Source organism: Rhinoraja longicauda, chromosome 18, assembly GCF_053455715.1.
Source record: "Rhinoraja longicauda isolate Sanriku21f chromosome 18, sRhiLon1.1, whole genome shotgun sequence".
NCBI classification, from domain to species: Eukaryota; Metazoa; Chordata; class Chondrichthyes; order Rajiformes; family Arhynchobatidae; genus Rhinoraja; species Rhinoraja longicauda.
The window spans coordinates 40,236,273-40,260,328 of NC_135970.1; the positions used below are offsets into that span (position 1 = coordinate 40,236,273).

Below are 24,056 nucleotides of genomic sequence, written 5' to 3' on the forward strand. Positions count from 1 at the left end.
ATTTCCTTTGGCAGCTCGTTCTGCACATTAACCAACTTCTGTGTCAAAATGTCACCCCTTGGGTTCCTATTAAATCTTGCCTTCTCACCTTAAACCTCTGCCCTATAATTCACGATTTCCCTGCTGTGTGCATTCACCCCACCTGTTCCCCTCATGATTTTATATATCTCTATAAGATCACCCCTCAGTCTTCTGCACTCCAAGGAATAAAGTCCGAGCCTGCCCTATCCCCCTGAAGCTCAAGGCCTTGCGTTCTGGCCAAGCCATTATAAATCTTCTCTACACTGTAAGCGTTTATTAACCTAGCCCAGAGAGATATCAATTATGTCCCATATCTTACATTCATGACCCAAACCTTTCAACTGTGATCAAATCACTAAAGCTGCTTTTCTCCCTGGAGATCAGAACTGATCCATTCAAAGACCATAAAATACTATTAATTCTTGGTGGACTTTAACAACACTTCTAATAATCTCTTACACCCACTCCTGTACTGATTTTCTGAAAGCTCACTTCTGAAAAATATACGCCTAAATACAAAAAACATTCCAAACTATGATGCAAACAAGACCAAATGGAAGGCAAAGGATCGAGAAAATATTAAGTTAACTTTCATGTACTAAAGAAAGCTATTGTAATTGAAGTTTCAGCAAATTATCCTTACAGCATTGCTGTTATCAATGATTACAGATAAAATAACAGAAATGTCACCAACCTTTATACATAGAAACACACTGTTCATCATCTGTATAATGCCTGGAGGGGAGAAAGACTGCAATTATCATCCTGTTAAACACGAAAGAAATCAAAACACTGCATCATTCATCAACAGATATGTGGCATTTCTCCTACTCTTTGCTGAATTTCCCAAGTGAAAAAAGCCAGGCATCTTACAACTAGGAGACCATAAAAGCGTTGAATTCCAACAATCTCTCTTGAAGTTGTCAATTTTACAAATATTGCCAGCCGAACAAGAGCGAGGAAATGTTTTGTGGTTCAGTAAAATGACAAAAATCAGGCCACTTAGGACCTTTGTGGTGCCATGCTGCAGATTGGATTTTACTCCAATTTATAGTCCAGCGCACTTAATTCACTTTATGTCACACTGTGTAGTAAAATACACTATTTTCCAGTGACCCAGTGACTTTAAAGGAAACATGGGAATCAGCATGCAGCAAGCCAGATTTCAAATAATCAGAATATCCAAGTGAACTGATGGCAGATTAATGTTTTACTGAGGTTTGCTTGCCTGGTCAGCGATTAGTTGTAGCGTGAACTCCCTCTAACCTACCACCTAACCGTATACAGTCCATTAGTGAAACAGCTCTACCTGGTTTACTTAAGTCTGTATCACAACATGATGAATTAACCCGCCGAGCCATCAAAGTATGTCTTGGAGAAAACAAGATTGAGTGCAAGAACAAAATGGATTGTGTACTAAAGTCTTCATGTCAATCCATGACAATACAACATGTAAAATGACCAGCAAGAGTGCGGACCTAAAGATTCGGACCCAACCCGGACTACCAATTCAGACCCAACCCGGACTACACAATTCGGAACTAAAGATTAGTTGTACTTCACTTTGTGTCTCTCTTACTGGATGGATTTAAGAGAGTTAGATAGAGCTCTAGGGGCTTCTGGAATCAAGGGATATGGTGAGAAGGCAAGCATGGGTTACTGATTGTGGATGATCAGCTATGATCACAATGAATGGCAGTGCTGGCTCAAAGGGCCGAATGGCCTCCTCCTGCACCTATTTTCTATGTTACTTACACTTCAGGTCTCTTCTTATCAGGTTCCTCTGCTTTGACTGGAGAATGTGTTGGTGCAGTATGTTTTCTCTTCAGGGCTGTTTTCACCTTAGTCATTAATACCGATTTCTCTTCTCGCATTTGTCGACGCCTTGCTCGTTCTGTTTTAGGGAGGAGATAAATGAAGTAATCCTCATGACAACATTTCCCTCTTCAAATATTATAAAAGAACATCCTGTGCTTACAATTTTATGTGCCCAGGTGCTCCTCAACAAACTGATACACACAATGCTGAGAACTATATTCTGCATAACTATCTCTTCCTTTCCTTTACTTGTACTTGAGTTTGGCTCCATTGTATTTATGTATAGTATTATCCGATTTGATAGCATGCTAAAGCTTTTCATTGTACCTCGTTACACGTGATAATAAACTGAAATCTAAGTATTACGTGACTGAAGATTGGCAAGAAGTAGGTTTTATTGAGGTCCATGAAAGTGGAGAGGAGTATTGGTTTAGGAAACAACTCCAAGGCCCAGGACCTAATGCACCAATGGCAGATTAATGAAGATTGGGCAGACGACTGTATGTGGTTAGAGATTTCAGGGGATGCAAAGGCACAGGAAAAGTTTAAAACATAGTGAACATAGAAATATTGGAGAGGACAGGTACAGGTTAGCATGGAAGCTAACTTTGGCCAGAGCTTAAGATGAAATATGGAAGGCAAACGAGAAAGCATTGGAATAGTCAAATCTAAAGGGAATGCATGATGAAGGGCCTCTGGAGCAGACAAGCACATCGAAAGAACATATGAACAGGAGAATTATGGGGTCAGACCCTAGTTATTTTGGATATCAAGCATGTAAACTGCTTGGATCAGCCCCAGCGATTTACTCCTCGTCAAATAAATTATTTTGCCATTGGAAAAAGTAACGAGCTCAACATAACTGTCCCTGACAATTATTGTACCACGAGTGGTATTCCAGGTTTGAATTATGCAGCACAGAAACAGGCCCTTCGGCTCAACTTGTCCATGCCAGTGTTATAGACAATAGGTGCAGGAGTAGGCCATTCGGCCCTTCGAGCCAGCACCGCCATTCAATGTGATCATGGCTGATCATTCTCAATCAGTACCCCGTTCCTGCTTTCTCCCCATACCCCCTGACTCCGCTATCCTTAAGAGCTCTATCTAGCTCTCTCTTGAATGTATTCAGAGAATTGGCCTCCACTGCCCTCTGAGGCAGAGAATTCCACAGATTCACAACTCTCTGACTAAAAAAGTTTTTCCTCATCTCTGTTCTAAATGGCCTACCCTTTATTCTTAAACTGTGGCCCCTGGTTCTGGACTCCCCCAACATTGGGAACATGTTTCCTGCCTCTAACATGTCCAACCCCTTAATAATCTTAGGGGGGATGTGTTTGGTCCACATCCCCCTAAAGCCTTCCTATCGATGTGCCTACTGAAATGTCCTTTAAAGGTTGTAATTGTGCCTGTTTCTGCTACTTCCTTTGGTGGTTCCTTCCACCTACCCACCACCCTTTGACAGAAAGTTGCCACTCAGGTGTCCTTTAAATCTTTTCCCTCTCACCTTAAATCTATGCCATCTAGTTTTAGATTCTCCTCCCCAGGGAAAGTGAGTGACAATTCATGCAGAAGCCATGACAGTTAACCTCTGCTATGGGCCTGGAGTTGAATTGGGGGCAGATCAAGTCAGGGTGGTAGGTTAACCATGAGAGGATATTTAGAGAATTTTTAAGTCAACAGTAATGATGAGTTGTCATGTCCTTCCCCCGCGCTCCCCCCCTCCCCCCCACCCACCCCCACAACTCCGGATGAAATTTTAATTCACCAAATCTGAATGCCCCAGCTACTGTGATGGGATCCAAATAGATCTTTAGTTTCTTATTTCCTGGATTAGGTTCTGTAGGGGTATAAACAGCAAAGTAAAAAAAGTGTTCCTGCACAACATCTAACATACAAACAATATCAAGAGTATGAGGAGATACCCTGAACAGCAGATGCCCTGAGGTGTGTGTGGCTTCACTCTGACAATGGTAGAGGCTAAGGACAGGAACCATGGTCTGGGAATGGGAATTAAAAATGGTTAGCAAATGGAAAAGATGCAGCAGGCCTGGGCAGACAGAGCAAAGGGCAGGAGCTTGGACCCCTTTCTTGAAGATGGCCACTGTCTGCACTTGTATGGCATGAATGTTATTTAACATGGTCGCCAGTCCATGTCAGAATTTTGTCTAGGCCGTGCGGCACGAAAGCATTTTCTAAATTGATTCAGACTCCAGCATCTGCAGACTTTTGCATGGATTTTTCTTTTTTGTAAAATTACAGATGCACTTAGAAATAAATTGCATATGTCCCAATGGAGAAAATGAGCCTTCCCAAGCCAATTGGGAAATATTTCAAATGCTACCATCTGCCAAACAAATAATGTAGTGAAGACACTGAGTTACACACACTTACCTTCACGTGCAAGAATTCTTCCTTCTTCCTCAATATGTTTAATTTCCTGTGGCGTAAACAGCCGTTGTGCCGCGTAGTAGTAACCATCTCTCATTCGGTTATCTGCCAGTCGACCAAACATGGTCTGCCTTTCCTTCAACAGAGATGAAACCTGCAAATATCACAAGCTCTTGGGTCCAAAAACATGTGTACTACAGGACAGATTCATTAAGGTGTACATTGGGCATGTTAACCGGTTAACATTTTTGCTGCTATACGCAATTCTGGGAAGAGGCAAAACACTTGCATACTGATTTGCTTACAAGTGTTAAAATCAATATATGAAATACACATGGACTTCACGGCATCAATACTCGTGCACCAGATTGTCCTGGTGATATTTGCACAGGTTGAGTCTTATTTTATAGCACAACACATAATGAACTTCAATGAACTGCTATGAATGAGGGGGAAATACAATAATTGATGGAATCTTGGCATGGGAAGGAGGCAGAGATATCTTCAGAGATGAAGAGCTGTTCCTCCCATCCATCTCCTTTTTGCCGTCACCGTCACATGATCTGGTAATTATAACGATGGTAGCTTTCTCATTATCTCTACCTTAGACATAAAGAATTTGTGAGAAGGGTTACTTACCAGTTCTTCCTGCTGAGTCCGTTTTACAAGGAGACGATCTGAAGCCCTACGAGGAAGAATTTCTGATAATTTCTTCTGCAACTGTTTCTCCTGAGAAAAGACATTTTAAATAACTGATAATTATTTATGAGTACTGAAATATGCTGCCACTCAGTGGTGAAGTGCTATTTATATTTCTGCAGATGGAAAGCTTTATAATTCCACCGATTTCCTGTTGGCCACATCCATTTGACCACACTTTAAGGGAAACTGCCAACATGGCTGAGTCACATTGGAGTTAGCTGCTGCCACAAATGGTAATGTGGCTGTTTCAATGTTGCATTTCAGTCTGGGTTGGTGAAACTCCTTGCTATTTTTTGTTATTCACTTTAGATATAACAGCGCGGAAATAGGCCCTTCAGCCCACTGAGTGTGCTAACCAGCAACCACCACACGCACTAACACTATCCTGCACACGAGGGACCTTTTAAAATTTTGTACCAAAGCCAATTACCCTACAAACCTGTACGTCTTTGGAGTGTGGCAGGAAACTGGAGCACCCAGTGAAAATTCACGAGGACACAGGGAGAATGTACAAACTCCAAGTTATAAAATACTGCAAAAACCTCAACTCACAGGATAGAACGTCTGGGTTAAAAATATGAAACGAATGACATCTTCAAGCCACAGCTCAATTACTTCCCGTTTTTAAACTCCACTCTGCACAGAGTGCACTTTGCACCTGACACCTTGGGACGAACACAATGTATAATTCATTCAAGGGGAAAGATAAAACCTTTGTTTCAAATGCACTCCTTTGAGAAAGGGAAATAAACTCTAATCCTAGCAGCGAACTATATTAACTTCAAAGCCTAGCGGTTAAATCAATCAAGCTACAGATAGAATAGGTCCATTGAATTTGAGGTGACTTGCCACCTTGCATCAATCAACCAGAAAAATTATCAATAGGATAAATATTTAGCAAGCCCATTTCCCGGTTTGAATAGAATAAAGACAACCATTAATTAGCTTGTTTACAAATATACCTTCAAATTTACATGCCTATGTGCCATGTATCTATTCTTTGTCACAAAAGCAAACTTAGTGTTATATACCTTTGCAGGAATTAAGCCTCTTTACCTCAAGCCTGCTCAACTATTTCACAAAATAATGGTTATTCCATACCAAGACCTCACTTTTCCACCCAATTCCAGATCATAACCATCCTCTGCACAAAAAAAGTATTGTTCAGTATACACCATGTACCCCTTTCACAACCTACTAACATTCAACTGCCAATTCCTTCCCCCTCCCCAACATTACTTTGCTTTTACAGGTCTTACCAACAATTGTTTTCGGGTCTGCCCCAAACTTTTGTCACACTAGTGATAACCGCTTGTGTAATCTAAACAGAAATAAGTTTTACTCAAAACAGTAACAATTTACCATCCGACAAGCAAACACCATTTTCTGCTCACCTTCTGTATAAGTAGATTGCTGATTTCGGGGATAAAGTTCTCAGTCAAAATTTTGTATAGTTTTCTATCTTTTGCACACGGACTCTCTTTAAAAGAGTCAGCCAGACGTCTCCATTCTTCTAAAGTGTGACATACAAGACTCCACACACTCCTTTCTTCCATGTGCATTACTGAAGAAACAAGCAGGAAATTAGTATTATCTATTGGTTTTAATGAAATTGCATTCATCACATTTGAGCAATGCAGTTAAACCATATATAGCACATTCAAGTTAAACGACAGCCTAAAATCCCCGATACCTGCAACTTTCTTCACCTATGCTCAAAATGCTCAAGTGAAAAATATAACATGCCAATCAAACTTGGTGCAGTTAAAAAATTAAAAAAACATCTTAATGTTGAGGTTTTAAATGTTAGGTACCCAGAACACAAAAGATATAAATGCGAAGGTAATACAGGTCAGGTCCACCACCGATTTTCCGGCAATTGGTGGTCCGGCAAAATCGTACGTCCGCCCCCCCCCCCCCCCCCCCAGAAATGTGGTACCTACGCTGGTTGAGGCACCCCATTTCGACCTTATTCGGACTTCCGCGGCTGTTCGGGGGTGGAATTTTCCCCATGCAGCCAAAGCTCTGGAACTCCAGACCATCCAGAGATGACAGATCTGTTTCCATAGCTGACTTCGGAGGCCGACTTTGCGGGCCGGTATCATGGCCCATCAGTGCCAGCCTGGGTGGACCTTTCCATCACCGCTCGCACCTCTCGGAAGCAGTGACCTCTGTTGGTCTAGTAAAACGCATAATCTAGAAATGCTCTGGGACCAAGGGTGCCGGAAAATTGGTGATGGAACTGTACAAAGATCATTGCTTTATTGGTGACAGGACACACCAACCAGCACAGCGTATCTGGATCTCTAAAAAGTTAAATGTCATTATTTTTAAAATTATGTACATTGGTATTAAGGATTATGTGCCGGCAGATAAGAGTTGGATTGGGCGTCACATTCGGCACTGACACTGTAGGGTGAAGGGTCTGTTCCTGTGCTGCATTGTTTTCCGTTTCAATTTCTATGATAACCTACATATAATTAGCAATTTACTAAATGCTATAAAGTTAATATATATTTTACAGCTCTTCAGTGGTCAATAAGTTGCTGTGCCCATGTGTGTTCTTACCATTGCATTCAAAGGCGTCATTTTCCTTCTGCACTTTAGCTTTCATGTCAGAAGTTTCATCATGCTGTCCACTTCCCTTTTCTACTCTCTCAAACCTACTGTTAAAATAGGAAACTGAAGTCTTAAAATCTGGAAAAAGTGTTAATACAACAATGACAACTATTAATCACACAGAAGTTTCTATTTAAAAATCACACAGAAGTTTCCTCACTTCTGTCCATCCCCTGGACTTCAGTGCATCGTCCAGAAGGCTCAAACTCTGGGAAGAGAGACTAGAGAAATCTCTGGAAGACATTCACATGGCAACCGATCCCTCTGAGAAACTCCCACCAGGTTCCGACCAACCGTGGGTAACCTGGCGCAGTCTCAACAGACTGCGGACAGGCATGGGGAGGACCAAGTCGAACATGCTGAAGTGGGGATGTACTGAAGATGCGGCAGACTGCGAATGCGGACGGGGCCTCCAGACTATGGAACATCTCCTGAGCTGTGACATGCTGCATGACACATGCACTGTAATGGATCTTGCAGAGGCCAACGACGTGGCACTAAAATATGCTCGCTATTGGCAAACAGCTGTGTGATGACACAAATAAATAATAAATTAATCAGAAAATTGCAGGCTAATCTCCATGTGCAAGTGCCATGTGTCTATTTGGCACAAAGGCCACGTCGACGTAATACAAAACACAGGAGTTAAGCCACATTGCTCTTAGCCTGCTCAACTATGCATTGAGATCATGGTTATTCAACCAAAACTTCGCTTTTTAACCCAATTCCCATATACCTCAATTCCTTTAGTGTCCAAATGTTAACCTCGAATAAATGGAAAGACTTAAGCATTACAGTCCTGTGAAGTGGGATATTCCTAGGAGCAACAACTCAGAATTTTTTGTGTCTTCAATCTATATTGCACAAATCAATAGTCTTGATTTGCTATTCTTTGGGGAAGAAAGGACGAGGGGGAAACATGTTGTTTTTAGATAGGGCAAACAACCTTTAAATAAATTCAACCATTAGAACATGACATGAAAAAAAAACATGACCCTCTTTCTAAAACTAATTCTGCAAGTAGCTGATGAACCAAACATCAATGCACACGGCAAGCAAGTAACACAATGAGCAAAGAAAATGAATTAAATGTTCTCACAAGGTGACAGAAAAGAAAGATGGGCCCATAATTACTCTAACTTTGAATTAATATTATTTATATCAAAGCTAAACAAAGTTAGTTTTGAAATGGTCACAGGTTTTCTTTTTAAACTTAAATAAGATATAGCCCATAAAAGGAACTTCCACAATTTTACATGTAGCACACGATGAAAACAAACTGCACGCGTATATGTTCTACCCTACCTTGTTTTAGATAAACTATAACGAAGTTTCCATTTTTTCTTTAATTTCTCATTTGCAGTTTTTGCTGTAATATTTTTATTTAATACTCTGGAATTTTTCATATTTTGTTCCTCCTTGAGTTTCTTGCCTTTCCTGGAAAATAACAGTCACAGTGACTCATTGAAAGTTACTGCATTCATGCATCACGGTGTTACAGGATTATAAAAATCGGTCATGGTGCACAAAGCAGTGTGCTTCTTCTATAAAAGGCACTGCATTTACTTCAACAACCTCTACCTCCTAGGGAAAGGTAGCAGAAGCAAGGGAAAGCACAGTCGGCACGAACATTGTGGGCTGAATGGCCAGCCCCTATGCTGTGTTGCACTGCTCTCCTTTGGAAACCAATGACATGAATTTTTTTAAGTGACAGGTTTACATACGATGACATTAGGGGCATTATAATTGACTAAATTAAATCTGCACACTCTTGCCGAGGAATTTCTTCCTCCCCAAATACCAAGCACGCTTTATCTAAAAACTATAGCGAATCACAATGTTCAGAGCACCACCATTTCAAATCAGAGCTTTGACAAGCAGTTTGTACACAAGGAGTGCACAAAATCCAGCCAGGGAGGTGATTATGAGCAAAAATAAAACAAAGAAAACACCTGGGCAGCATCCATCGAAACATTTAGACCTTCTATGCCATAGTTCAATGAAGCGCCAATGCACATTAATAATCGGAATAATTTAATTTATCACTAATTCAAATCAGCCTCGCGTTTAAAGAAATTAAAACTCCATTTACAAAGTAAAATTTAAATTACTTATTATCATTCTTTGATGGTTTATATTTTGGTTCCTCCTTTGGTGGTGGCAGCTCTTTGTAGAGTCTGGTGCCGTAAAAATACCAGTATCGGGCTCCAGCATTGTCTTCTCCAAGGGTCTCTACCCTCAAGCTATCTGCTTCCAGACCCTGAAACAAAATTCATTTACATGAAACCAAGAGTTGGATTCAAAATCTTGCATTGTAACACTGCTTCCCACATATAATTGTTGTAATTTTATAATGTACAATCTCATTAAAAAGTATAGAAACGTGTAAAATACCCACACAATATGGAAAATGGACAGGTTTCAAGAGCATAACCGGGCAGAGATTAATTGTTGGGGGGGGGGGGGGCAGAGAAAAGAGGGGCAAAAAAAAATCCAATACTTTTTCTAAAGATAAGAGGAACGCATGCAGTTGTGATACCTATATTCGGCATTAGCACCATGGCTTCTCTTGATATACAGTAACTACTTTTACAGATAAGTTTATAGATAATGAAGTTAGAACAGATTTAGAAGAAATCACAGATTGAAAAGAGACAGATGTACCATCGATGAAATATATCACAAAAATATCAGTGATACATTTCCATTGGAAGAAAAAGGATATGCAAATAATCAATCGGGTGCATGCACAGAGGCTTGTACACACGCTTACACAAACCTAAAGGGGAAGGTATTTATTCACAAAATGCTGGAGTAACTCAGTAGGTCAGGCAGCATCTCAGGAGAGAAGGAATGGGTGATGTTTCGGGTCGAGACCCTTCCTAAAGGGGAAAGTCACTGTGAAATTTGCTTTTCAAAAGGAAAGGATGTTTGGTTTTATAATAGAGGCACAAGCTTAAAGAAGCCGAAGCTCTATTACTACATTCAATTCTAGAATGACACTTTGTTGAGCCAATCAGCAAAAGGGATCAGAATGGGAAGACTAGAAAAACTGTGGGTATTCTCCTTAAGGCAGTGAAAGATTAAAGTCTGATCTGGAATGTACTGTCAGGAGGTGGTTGGGTGGCCATGGGGGAATAGAGTAAATCACAAAAGCAGATGTCATGAGCAACTTTAAAAAGAGAACTGGTTTAAATACTTCCCGAAAAAGTGGATTTGGAGACATTCAGAGTTCAGGAAAGCATTAAATCTAGAGTCAAGCTGTAAACATAATAACAACAGCCAGAAGTACAGACGTCTTCTCTTATCTTTGGATTTTCCTAATATTCCTGCATTTACAGCAATGTTTTAACAAACCATAACTATGTGTAATATTGATGGAAATTAGTGAAAACATCCTCAATCCTGAATCAGAGCAGAACAATTGCTAGAATTTGTCAGCAAGTGGTCTTTACCCATTCTGGAGCTAAACTGAGAAGCCATTGTAAACAAAATTATTCTACGAAAGCTTCGCAACTTGGAAAAAAATTGCTGCCCAACAGCACAGTGCTCAGCATTTATGGATAAGATGACCCCGTACGGTGGCACACACTAAAACTAAGTATTTACAACATTAAACATCAACATGCCAACAACCTGACCAGTGCTGCTGCACTCCAGTTAGAGCTCTTGTACCATGATATATTTGAGAGAAAAGAATCCCTCACCTTTAGAAGGTCAAATACATCTGTGGCATCCAAACGGTAATCACAGAGTCTGTGTAAAATTTCGACTATTATCCTGGAAGAAAGAGCCCTAAAGTGTATTCCCTGAAGTGGGTTTTCCTTCCCCTCTTCGAGTTCCCATCGATGTCGTATGATGTCTTCAAGATACATGTGGAAATTCTCTATGCTGATGAGATAAACAAAGTACTTTTGAGTAACTATTTCAGTGAGTCAACGAGTGCCTTTGTCTGTGTCAGATGCCATAATCCAAGCTTCAGGTCACAGCAGAATATACCAAATGCCGTGCCAAAAGATTTTACAGCAGTTGGAGTCAACTAATTCTGCAATTGTAAAGACATTGCTTGAAGTTCCAGAGGTCTCCTTTGTGCTATTTGGAGGAATAGGGGATATATGCCAGAAACAAAGTGAATGGAAAGTGTAATGCTCCACATCAAATTAAATATCTGGGATTCAAGCCACAAAAGGTCTTCGATGCATTCAAGTAGATTTTTCTTGTGCCAGCTGGAGAGATATTTTATGTTTTAGTAAAAAACATGAAATAGATTAAGAAACAAAGCAGCAACTTTCAGAATCAAAACTAGAATATGTTGATTAAGTGGCGAATGCATTATTGCCATCGGCACAGGGCTCGGGAGAATTAGTTTTCTGATCTGTTATCCCAGCTGTGTATTTATTCAGCTGATCACACAGCCAGGGTCAACCACCTCTCCTTCCACCTCAAAACCCTGGGTCTCGAGCAGAGGCCATCACGTTATTAAGGCACCTCGGCAGGATAGTGCATATTAATTCTGAGTATATATTAAGTAAATTCTTCCAATGTTAATCATGCATTATAAAATTCCATAAGCAATCTGCAAAATAACTACTGGTCAGGACAGCCAAAACAGTTGAACCCTGGCTCCAAGGAATGGAGTATATTTTTATTTGAACTTCATGAAAGGAGACATTCAAATAAACACACACGTTCATTAAAAAAGTACATCAGAAAATTTACGATAAAGGAGACTAACAGACATGTGCTGTTCAAAGTAAAACCTCAATCCCAGTTTCCAGCATGACATCAAACCTTGTGGGTTACAGCTCTGCCAAGCTTTCAGACAGCGAGCATCAAATGTTCCTCACCTCCTCTCTATAGGATAGAGCGGATATGAGAATGGAGGATAGGACTGACCCCATTGACCTACTCAGGCTCCCAGACTGCTTAGTCACCCCACGTTACAAGAAAGATACTGCCAGGACTTTCACACATTGTCAGGACTGGAAAATTGCTGTAAAGACTACTGGATAAGCCAGGGCTGTTTTATTTGGAACAGAGGTGGCTGAGAAGAGATTTAACTATTTTAAATTATGCGGGGCCTAGATGAGTAAAGAGGTAGGACCAATTTCCTTTAACAGAACAGATAAAGGCCAGGGCACAAAGATACATAGTAATTGGTAGTATTGGAGGGGGAATGAAGACTTTTTTTTTGCACAGATGGTGGTTGAAGTTTGAAACTCAATGCCTGAAGAGACGGCAGAGACAGAAACCTACCTTGCATTTAAGCAATATTTTATGTGCATTTGAGAGCCATAACCTATAAGACGCCAGACTGTGCTGGAAGCTTGGAAGAAGCAAGGCTTATCTCAACCAGTGCTACACGGGCCAATTGGCCTCGATGCAAGGTAACGTCAATTTTTTTTAAATGCTTTAAAAAAATGTTTGACCTTGCCCACGCATTTTGGGTAACCTGTCATCTCTGGCCACCAAGATCTTTGCAGTCCTCCAATTCTGACCTGTTCTGCAACCTTGAATCTTTGATCTTCCATCATAACATTGGTGAATACATTGGAGATAGTTCTTGACCAATGTATTCACCAATACATTGGTCTATCTTCAAACTTCTAACCTTTTGGTGAATTAATTCCTTACTCACCTAATGTGAAAGCTTTCCCTCTTGTGACCTTTGATTCTTAGGCCAATCACAGCAGTTTTGTGGTTCTCCAATGGAAAATCTCTCTTTATTGTCATGGTGGTTCAAACACTTGTCCGATCTCCTCAGCTTATCTTCCATGAGGAAAAGCCCTACCTTTCCAGCTGATGAAAATCATCATCTGACTTTTCAGCAGTCTTCCTGATGCCCAGATTTAGAAATACCTTTACAGTTTTGATTTTTAGTGTTAAAGACAACTTTGCTGTTGCACTTTATATCTCTATTTATAAAACTTCGATCTGCTAAGCATTAACAGCTTTCACAACCTGCCCTGTCCTTTTCCAAAGATTTGTGTATACTGCCTATGTTCCTGCAGCTTCTTTTAGAAAGGATCTCTAAAGATTAAATTGCCTCTTTTTATTCTTCCTGTTTAAATATATCATTTTACATCAGCTCTGCTCTTGATAAATGATAGAATAGGTTTAGACGACCTATTCCTGCATCTAATTCTTGTATCCTTGTACAGTATTGCAACTGCCTCTTCATTTACTGCGATTTGTTTTTTTTTCCTTCTATCATAAAGGGCATATTGAAAGTACTCATTCAGTACTTTTACCATACCTTTGGTCTCCCTGCTTGCATCTACTTTTCGGTCTCATTTCTGGCCATGTAAATAAGACATCATGGCCCAAAGAGTTTCTTCCTCAGCTTTTCTATTCTATGTTGTATAATAGTATTTTGTTGAATTCATCAAGTATATTTCAGGTTGAGAATGTTAAGCAAAAAACAAGGAGTTGGGTGAATTCAGGTTGGGCAGCATGTCAAAAAACAAAGCGATTGTCAAAGTTTTGGGTCAAGACCATCCATCAGGACTAAGAATATTAATATTGGCTTATGGTAGTTATTACAAAATCACAATCCTTCTCTTGCATAATTTTTTTTTTTGACATGGTACACAAGTCTTAGAAATTTGCCAAAATGGGTTTGGTGCAAGAGCGCAGGAGCATAATTTAGCACTGATGCTTCAAGTTGTTGTTGTTCGTCCTTCGGGTTCGAAGACGACCATGACTTCACTTTCAGTTGGAGGATTGGTGACCGTGGGTCCGGAAGTGACTGGTGAGGCCAATCCGGGCCCGGAAGGCACGCCCACACGTAGGACACAAGTGGATGGCTGCTCATCTTCAAGTACAAAGATGAACAACACAACAAGCAAGCTGTTAAGTGCTGGGAAACTATCAATATTCCATTTGCAACTGGAGACAACAAAAGCTCACATGGATCACAGCACAAATTTAAGAGCACAAATATTTAAGACTTGGTTTAGATCTGCTGGCGTGATTTCACATGAGAAAATTCCCACTGAACATAGCTGGTTGGTACCCACACCATTTTAACATTACTTATTTGGTGAGCTTTATGAACATAACAGATGGAATATTAGTTTTCCCCAGAGGTAAAGTGGGGGTTTAACTAATACTGTGATTCAGGACTGATAAATGACTAGTTGGTTTCTTAGAGCAAATTGAATCAAGATGTGGAAGGTGATCAGGGGGGAGCTGGACTCAAGCTTATGTCAGAAATATGCAGCTGGCAACAAGATGACTTCTGTGGTACAGCTATTCTACTAGAGAGGAAATTAATTATTAAGAACAAAAAAAGACATGCCACTTAAACATACTAGGGTTGTATTATTTTTCTGCTCTCACGGTGCAGTATCAGTGGTGAAGAGTTAAAATGCATAATATTCAATCCATTCACTAAATAGTTTCAGCAAAAACTCAACATTTCCCTGTCGGTGTGGAAAACAAACTTTAATTGCAATTCTACTAATGTATACCTGTAACATGGAAGCAATGTCCCCCTCGGATCTATTTCCACACCATGCTGAGCTTCTACTTCATTCAATGGACCAATTCAAAAAATCATGTTAATCTTCCATTCATGTCAAATAATCTCAGCCTCAAATATAATCAACATCCTTGCCTTCTGAGGTATATGTATAGTGAGATTTTGCAACTCAATTCTAGTTGGCCAATACCGTTAATTGAGATTACCACTATTCCAAGAATCTCAAACTCGTAAAACCAATCCAGTGAACATGTCTCAAATGTAAATATGTTCTTTAAAAAAGGAGATCTTACCCGAATAACGCATTCCAGATGTTGCCTCAACTATTGAAAAACGTCCTCACTGAACAATCAAACTCCTTTTCAATAAACATACAATTTAATGTTCATTACTTGCCACACCTGCATGTCTACCATGTACATTGTTAACCAACACACTACGAATACCTAAACACCAAGACTTAGTTTTTCCACTGACTGGAAAAATATACTATTTTACCTATTTCACCGATCAAAGTGCAGATGTCATAGTTTCAAAATTATACTGTTATATAATGTTTTGAAAACAAGCTTGTGAGATTGTGGCTTACTGAAAAGTTATTGTTCCTTAGAAGTTTGACAAAACCAATGTTTACTAAATCCTGTCTGACAACATATCGGGCAGGTTGCTGCTACATACCAGCATGGACACTTCGCAAATCTGACATCTCAAACGTTACCAACAAACAGAATAAATTCAGCTGAAATGCGCATGCATCAGTGAATATCGCCTAGAAATGGCAGTGCAACTCACTTAATATCTTTGCGTTGGTAACATCCTCGAAGTAGTTTAGAAACCAATTCCTCCAAAAAATCCCAGTTATCGACCAACAAAGCATCTTCTAACTCCTGGGGATCAATGAAAAAATATTGATAATTAACAGCATTTTAAAAACTTTAATCAGAGTTCAATTTTAAATCACCCAAGTTTAAAAAAGCATTACAGTTAACAGGTTAATAGCTTAAGCGTAAGCCTTCTACTTGCTATTTAGATGTTCTCCCATTGCCTTTCACCACCAGGCCTCTGACAAAGAAAGAATCAAGATCAGCTAAACAACATGGAATAAACCTCCCGAGCCTGTCCAAATGCCAGATTTCAGTATTCCTAAATTGCCCATCAAATATTCTCATCTGTCAGTGATAAAAAAAGCTGCCAAAGGGAAGTTAACATGAACTTTAATAAAACATTCACCAGGTCACAACAGTATTGTGTACTAAAGTGAACCTGACTAGGAAGAATTAGAAGGCACGAGGGGGCGCAAATAAAGTTTACTTAAATAGTTCTAGAATTGAGAGATTCCCATCACATATAATAGAGAATCAGGTGCTGCTCTGGCTTGAAACGGTTGAACGGTGATTTAATAGAGGTATATAAAATAATCATGTTTTGACCAAATAAGTTGAGAACAAATCCTCCCATTGCAGTGGTTGAGTAGAGGTGATAAAATTGAAGAGATTGGCTATAGGTCCAGGATGTTGTCAAGGGTGGTCTTTTTACAGAGACCAATTATGCAACGGAATGCACAACTTGGAAGTGGATTCAATTGTGGCTTTCAAAAGGGAATTGGGTAAATACATAATGGAGAAATACCCTGTAAGACAATGGGACAAGAACAGGAAATTGTTCAAACTGGAATGCTCTACGAAGAACCAGCACAGCCTTACTGGCCAAATAGCAACCTTCTACGTTATCACAATTTTAGAAATCTGTGTTTAGGAGCTATTCACACTCCATAATCACTCACAAAATGGTAGATACACCATAGACGTTAAATTATTGTAACACCAGCTAGAGGTCTACACTTCTACTTAAGAGACAAACTTCAAACCCAGCACAGCAGCTGAGAAAATTTCAAGAAAGGGCAGAGCTCAGTAACAAACCACAAAATTACCAATGTTGTGAAACTCCTCTGATTCACCAGGAAATCCGTCATCATTCCCCATATTGGTTTATATGCAACACCGGATCCAATAATGTAGTTGGTTCTTTTAACAAAAACAAGCAGTGCTTACTCACAAAGAATCTGCTCACTAATGTTAGGACTATGTAGGTTAATTGACTGGGTAAATGTAAAAATTGTCCCTAGTGTGTGTAGGATAGTGTTAATAGTGTTAGTGTGCGGGGATCGCTGGGCGGCGCGGACTTGGTGGGCCGAAAAGGCCTGTTTCCGTGATATGATATATGACTCTGCTGCAAATCTCCTCACCTTCAAAACTCAATGGAGCCATGATCCATCCAACTGGGATCAATTAGAGACAAAAAAACAAATGACATCCCTCAATGTCTTTAGAGCAAACATCCTTTACTGCACCTAATAGAAAACTAAGTGCGGTACATTTCAGTAAGAGCTCCTCTCATTTTTAACTATTCTTGAGAAAGGCCTAGACTACATAACCTCTGGTGAGCAATAAAGAGATGAGGCAAACATGGATTTTTCTTGACCATTGGAAGCAGAGTAGGCAACCTGATAGAAGTATAAAATTATGAGAGGCATAGATAGGGTAGATAGCCAGAGCCCTTTTCCCAGGACAGAAATGCCAAATACAAGAATGTGCAACTCCAAAGGTGAGAGGAGGAAAATATAAAAAGATTTGAGGGGCAAATTTTCTCTTCTTAGGTGCCTGGAAAAGCTGTCATGAGGGGTGGTAGGGGTGAAAAGAGGTTTTTGGACAGACGTGACCAGGTAGGCGATGTACAGATGTGGACCATGTGGTTAATTTGGCATTAACGAAGACGAGGTGAGCCTAATCCTGTGTTGTATTTATCGACTTCTTGGAAACTTGTTAATGCAGGAACTAGTCAGACAAATCTTCACTGCACTCTCTCAGGCATATTCTTTTCGGATAAGGAGACCAGCACTGTACACAATGCTCCAGCTGTTTTAACAATGTCCTTCATAATTGTAATCAGCAATAAAGGCCAATGTACCATTTGCCTTTCTCAGTACCAGTTGCACCTGCATGCAACTTACCAGTGATCTTTGAATATCAATATTTCCCAATCTCTCACCATTAAAAAAAACTGCTTAACGTGTTTTTTTCCCCCGTTTAAGTAGATGTGCTCACATTATTCCACACTGTAATCCATCTGCCATAACGTTGCCTGCTCACTCAGTTTGCCAATATCTTCTTGAAGCCTGTTTGCAGCCAAATGACCACTCACATTTTCTACGGTATTTATTCACAAAATGCTGGAGTAACTCAGCAGGTCAGGCAGCATCTCAGGAGAGAAGGAATGGGTGACGTTTCGGGTCGAGACCCTTCTTCACATACTCACATTTTCTAACGTTTTATGTCTCTTTAGCCAAACCATCTTTATCGATTGTGAATAATTGGTAGATTGTGAATAATTGGTATAGTTGCTGCCTCAGCACCAGAGATCAGGGTTTAATCCTGACCTCAGGTGCTGTCTGTGTGGAGTTTGCTAAATCTCCGTCACCACGTGAGTTTGCTCCGGTTTCCTCACACAGCCAACAGATGTGCGAGCTTGTGGGCAAGCTGGCCTCTGCAAAATTGCCCACAATGTTTAGGGAGTGGATGAGAAAGTGGAATAACATAGAACGAGTGCGAATGGGTAATCGGTGGTCAGTGTGGACTTGGTGGACCAGTCGGGAAAATGTCTTCACCCAGAGGACATTGAATCTTTGTAATTTGCTACCAAAAAGAGCTGTAGACTTTCCTTCATTAAGTATATAAAGGATAGAAGATAGAGATTTTTTTGGGAAGAGAGAATCAAAGTTTATATGGTTAGTACAGGAAAATGGTACCAAAGTTACTCCTGAAACCCATGTTGCACTCTATGTTGGTAGAAGTGCCCCAAAATGGTCACCAGAACACAAGCATGTCAGTGAAAATTTTGTTTTGCGTGCTATCCAAGTAGATCAAAACAGACATGAATACAACCAAACCAGGCAGAACATAGTGTTAAAGCTACAGAGAAAATGCGGATAAAGAAAAGATGCAAGAGTGGGAGAAATTGAGAATCCATCCTTAAGTTTATTTTGTACACACAAAATGTTGGAATAACTCAGCAGGACAGGCAGCATCTCTGAAGAGATCCAACAGACGTGTTTATTTCAATGTTTTCTAATTCCCCCACTATTTCACAATCAAATTACATCATGGATAAAACTTTTCAATTGGGTGCTGCACAATATACATACAACCCCAGACTACCAACAACATTGTGACGTCACTTTCAACAATCTCAGTCATAAGGTTGTTGAAAGTGACAAAATTATGGAAACTCCCTTCAACACAGTTGATAGGAGAAATTTTGCTATTTCAGCTGTATCAATCATATAGAGTAACCGAGAATAAAAATACTACAATTAATTTCTCTACAAGGCATGTCATCCAATTCCAATGATCTGCCAAATTTTCTGGTCCATTGAACATGCTATTGATACCAATGCCTTTGAACCAATGAGGTCTAGACCCTGACAAATGGATTCAGCTCATCCAGCTGCCGCAATGCTATAGTATTTATATTATAGCATTATAACCTACTTCAATGCTTGAAGTATTTATATTAACATCAAGAGCATGTTGCCATTAGAATAAATGTGCACTGCAACTTTAATATAGTTTGTGTGACAAGCCACTAAAATTAGAACAAGCTGCTTATCAGGGAACCTCCCTGCCTGAGATCATCTGTTGCCGGCTCTGGTTTATCTTGGCCTCCTTTTCTTGCTTCCAGTCTCCTCCTCCTCCCCCAACCCCCACATACAATCAGACTGAAGAAGGGTCCCGATCCGAAACATCACCTGTCTATTTTTCTCTAGAGATGCTGCTTCAACCGCTGAGTTACTCCAGCATTTTGTGTCTATCACTAAAATTAGAGGTGGGGAACAGTTAATGCTTCTGAGATCTTGGATACTATGGGCTGCTTGTAGAGGCTTAAAGAATGCAAGGCATAATCTAATAGAAAACCAAATGAAAATTAAAAAATGCTTTCAGCTATTTGATAAGTATCTCCACATTTAAGTGTAAAGTTCAAAATGTATCCCTGTATCAACGGTAGGTTTAGCTTCTCAGCTAAAACTTTCCATTAGGCCAAACTCATTTTGATTTTGTTTATATTTATAAATTACTGTCGAATGCAAATTAGTTCACAGGCTCACCAGTGTTTTTATCTTTTAACTTTTCAGTAAACATTTTATAAAGGTCACAAACTTTATGATCATTATTTTTTTTAAATCACAGCCACCTTCTGTGCCAAGTGAGATGTGAACGGTACCGAGTGAATGATGCAAACCATCTGGTAGAATTCATGTTGCCAGGTAACTGAACACATCTTGCCATGGCATCTATGTGGCCGAATGATCTGAGCTGGCATAAAGTGCCCTTTTGATATCACTATGGAATATACATCTGACCATTTCTAATAACAAGAACAGTGGGGGAACAGAAAGAAAGGCTGTCATAGAACTGTTATTTGATAAGAACAAGCTGTAGATACTCCCACCTTTCAGCAATGAAACAAAGGAATTCTTGGATTGTGTTTTTTTTTTTAATTGATTTCAGATAAACACAGATCATGGTCATTGTTTAATTCACTGATATTTCTAGTCATTACACATTCCACATGAACCAAATGCACTTAAGTAACTTGAATTACAAGCAAATGTACAGCTTCCCGAAGAATTTTTAAGAGTACATGAGTCTTTGAATTAACAATTTAAAGAAAAATTATCAGTGTGATGACTTTAACTGGCGTGATAATGCACAACTTGTTGCATTCAGGTTTTGCAGAATCAGTGCTATCGGAATATCTAAAAAAGTTTGAGAGACAGCGACCCTTCAACCCATTACATCGGTGCCTTTAGAGAAAGTTACCTATAATCTCGCACAATCTTACACTGAGTATTACTCCTGTAATCCTGTATGAGTCGGATAATCTCATATACAAAGTATTTTTAAAATGTGACTAGAAGGGTGTGCACCTGTTGGGCGAAAATCGCTGCTGCGGGCGGTCCTGCAGGCACGGCTGAGGGAGGGGATGGGGGAGGTGATAAGGGGGGTTGAGGAGGGATCAGTGGGTGGGGGGAGAGGGGAGATGGAGTGGGTGAGTGGGGAGGGATAAGGGGGGGAAGGAGAGGGTGCTGGACCAATGAAGGAAAGGTTTGGGCCTAATGGGTCTGGGGAGTGTCCCCTGGGACCGTGGGCGGGCGAGGGGGGACAGGGAAGGTGAGTGGGAGCCACTCACCTCTGCCCTGTGTGGCCAGTGCTGCGGGCAGAGGGAGCCGTGGACCTGAAACGTCTCCTGCAGGTCGGCGGCGAACGGAGGTGAGGCCATCGGTGAGTGGTGCCGGAACCATTGGGTGGGAAGCTCTCCTTTGGGCCTAGCAACCCAACCAATCCGTGGACCCGACCGTTGCCGGGCGGGGAGTGTCCCCCGGGGCCGTACCGCTTTTTTTGTGGATGAAAACCGCACAAAGAAACCACTACAGGACAAACATACAGCACAAACTGAGACATGGTTACAAGAGGACCAGGGCTGGGAACTGAATATTCAGGGGTACACAACGTATAGAAAAGACAGACAGGTGGGCAGAGGGGGTGGGGTTGCTCTGATGGTAAGGAATGATATTCATTCCCTTGCAAGGGGTGACATAGAATCAGGAGATGTTGAATCAGTATGGATAGAAATGAGAAATTGTAAGGGTAAAAAGACCCTAATGGGAGTTATCTATAGGCCCCCAAAAAGTAGCCTCGACATAGGGTGCAAGTTGAATCAGGAGATAAAATTGGCGTGTCAAAAATGTAATGCTACGGTGGTTATGGGAGATTTCAACATGCAGGTAGACTGGGAAAATCAGGTTGGAAATGGACCCCAGGAAAGAGAGTTTGTAGAGTGCCTTCGAGATGGATTCTTAGAACAGCTTGTACTGGAGCCTACCAGGGAGAAGGCAATTCTGGATTTAGTGTTGTGTAATGATCCTGATCTGATAAGGGGACTAGAGGTAAAAGAGCCATTAGGAGGCAGTGATCACAACATGATAAGTTTTACTCTGCAAATGGAAAGGCAGAAGGGAAAATCGGAAGTGTCGGTATTACAGTATAGCAAAGGGGATTACAGAGGCATGAGGCAGGAGCTGGCCAAAATTGATTGGAAGGAGGCCCTAGCAGGGAAGACGGTAGAACAGCAATGGCAGGTATTCCTGGGAATAATGCAGAGGTTGCAGGATCAATTTATTCCAAAGAGGTGGAAAGACTCTAAGGGGAGTAAGAGACACCTGTGGCTGACGAGGGAAGTCAGGGACAGCATAAAAATTAAGGAGAGGAAGTATAACATAGCAAAGAAGAGTGGGAAGACAGAGGATTGGGACTCTTTTAAAGAGCAACAAAAGTTAACTAAAAAGGCAATACGGGGAGAAAAGATGAGGTACGAGGGTAAACTAGCCAATAATATAAAGGAGGATAGCAAAAGTTTTTTTAGGTACGTGAAGAGGAAAAAAATAGTCAAGGCAAATGTGGGTCCCTTGAAGACAGAAGCAGGGGAATTTATTATGGGGAACAAAGAAATGGCAGACGAGTTAAACCGTTACTTTGGATCTGTCTTCACTGAGGAAGATACACACAATCTCCCAAATGTTCTAGGGGCCGGAGAACCTAGGGTGATGGAGGAACTGAAGGAAATCCACATTAGGCAGGAAATGGTTTTGGGTAGACTGATGGGACTGAAGGCTGATAAATCCCCAGGGCCTGATGGTCTGCATCCCAGAGTACTTAAGGAGGTGGCTCTAGAAATAGTGGAAGCATTGGAGATCATTTTTCAATGTTCTATAGATTCAGGATCAGTTCCTGTGGATTGGAGGATAGCAAATGTTATCCCACTTTTTAAGAAAGGAGGGAGAGAGAAAACGGGTAATTATAGACCAGTTAGTCTGACATCAGTGGTGGGGAAGATGCTGGAGTCAATTATAAAAGACGAAATTGCTGAGCATTTGGATAGCAGTAACGGGATCATTCCGAGTCAGCATGGATTTACGAAGGGGAAATCATGCTTGACAAATCTACTGGAATTTTTTGAGGATGTAACTAGGAAAATTGACAAGGGAGTCAGTGGATGTGGTGTACCTCGACTTTCAGAAAGCCTTCGACAAGGTCCCACATAGGAGATTAGTGGGCAAAATTAGGGCACATGGTATTGGGGGTAGGGTACTGACATGGATAGAAAATTGGTTGACAGACAGAAAGCAAAGAGTGGGGATAAATGGGTCCCTTTCGGAATGGCAGGCAGTGACCAGTGGGGTACCGCAAGGTTCGGTGCTGGGACCCCAGCTATTTACAATATACATTAATGACTTAGACGAAGGGATTAAAAGTACCATTAGCAAATTTGCAGATGATACTAAGTTGGGGGGTAGTGTGAATTGTGAGGAAGATGCAATAAGGCTGCAGGGTGACTTGGACAGGTTGTGTGAGTGGGCGGATACATGGCAGATGCAGTTTAATGTAGGTAAGTGTGAGGTTATTCACTTTGGAAGTAAGAATAGAAAGGCAGATTATTATCTGAATGGTGTCAAGTTAGGAGGAGGGGGAGTTCAACGAGATCTGGGTGTCCTAGTGCATCAGTCAATGAAAGGAAGCATGCAGGTTCAGCAGGCAGTGAAGAAAGCCAATGGAATGTTGGCCTTCGTAACAAGAGGAGTTGAGTATAGGAGCAAAGAGGTCCTTCTACAGTTGTACCGGGCCCTGGTGAGACCGCACCTGGAGTACTGTGTGCAGTTTTGGTCTCCAAATTTGAGGAAGGATATTCTTGCTATGGAGGGCGTGCAGCGTAGGTTCACTAGGTTAATTCCCGGAATGGCGGGACTGTCGTATGTTGAAAGGCTGGAGCGATTGGGCTTGTATACACTGGAATTTAGAAGGATGAGGGGGGATCTTATTGAAACATATAAGATAATTAGGGGATTGGACACATTAGAGGCAGATAACATGTTCCCAATGTTGGGGGAGTCCAGAACAAGGGGCCACAGTTT

General features: G+C 40.8%; 1 protein-coding gene across 5 annotated transcripts in view; it reads right to left on the minus strand.

Annotated features, from left to right (window-relative positions):
* LOC144602435 (uncharacterized) overlaps positions 1-24,056 on the minus strand; it is a 64,678-nt gene that overhangs the window by 23,843 nt on the left and 16,779 nt on the right. For 2 of the 5 annotated variants that reach the window (XM_078415563.1, XM_078415559.1), the window contains exons 2-12: positions 15,824-15,918; positions 11,256-11,439; positions 9,660-9,808; positions 8,854-8,985; positions 7,498-7,595; positions 6,324-6,493; positions 4,867-4,956; positions 4,231-4,381; positions 3,605-3,676; positions 1,777-1,915; positions 716-756 (exon numbers count right to left, since the gene is read on the minus strand). In XM_078415563.1, coding sequence (XP_078271689.1) covers positions 716-756; positions 1,777-1,915; positions 3,605-3,676; positions 4,231-4,381; positions 4,867-4,956; positions 6,324-6,493; positions 7,498-7,595; positions 8,854-8,985; positions 9,660-9,808; positions 11,256-11,439; positions 15,824-15,918 — 1,321 coding nt within the window. Of the gene's footprint in view, positions 1-715; positions 757-1,776; positions 1,916-3,604; positions 3,677-4,230; positions 4,382-4,866; positions 4,957-6,323; positions 6,494-7,497; positions 7,596-8,853; positions 8,986-9,659; positions 9,809-11,255; positions 11,440-15,823; positions 15,919-24,056 lie in introns of those variants that run through there. The other 3 variants (XM_078415560.1, XM_078415561.1, XM_078415564.1) reach the window with 3 other exon arrangements.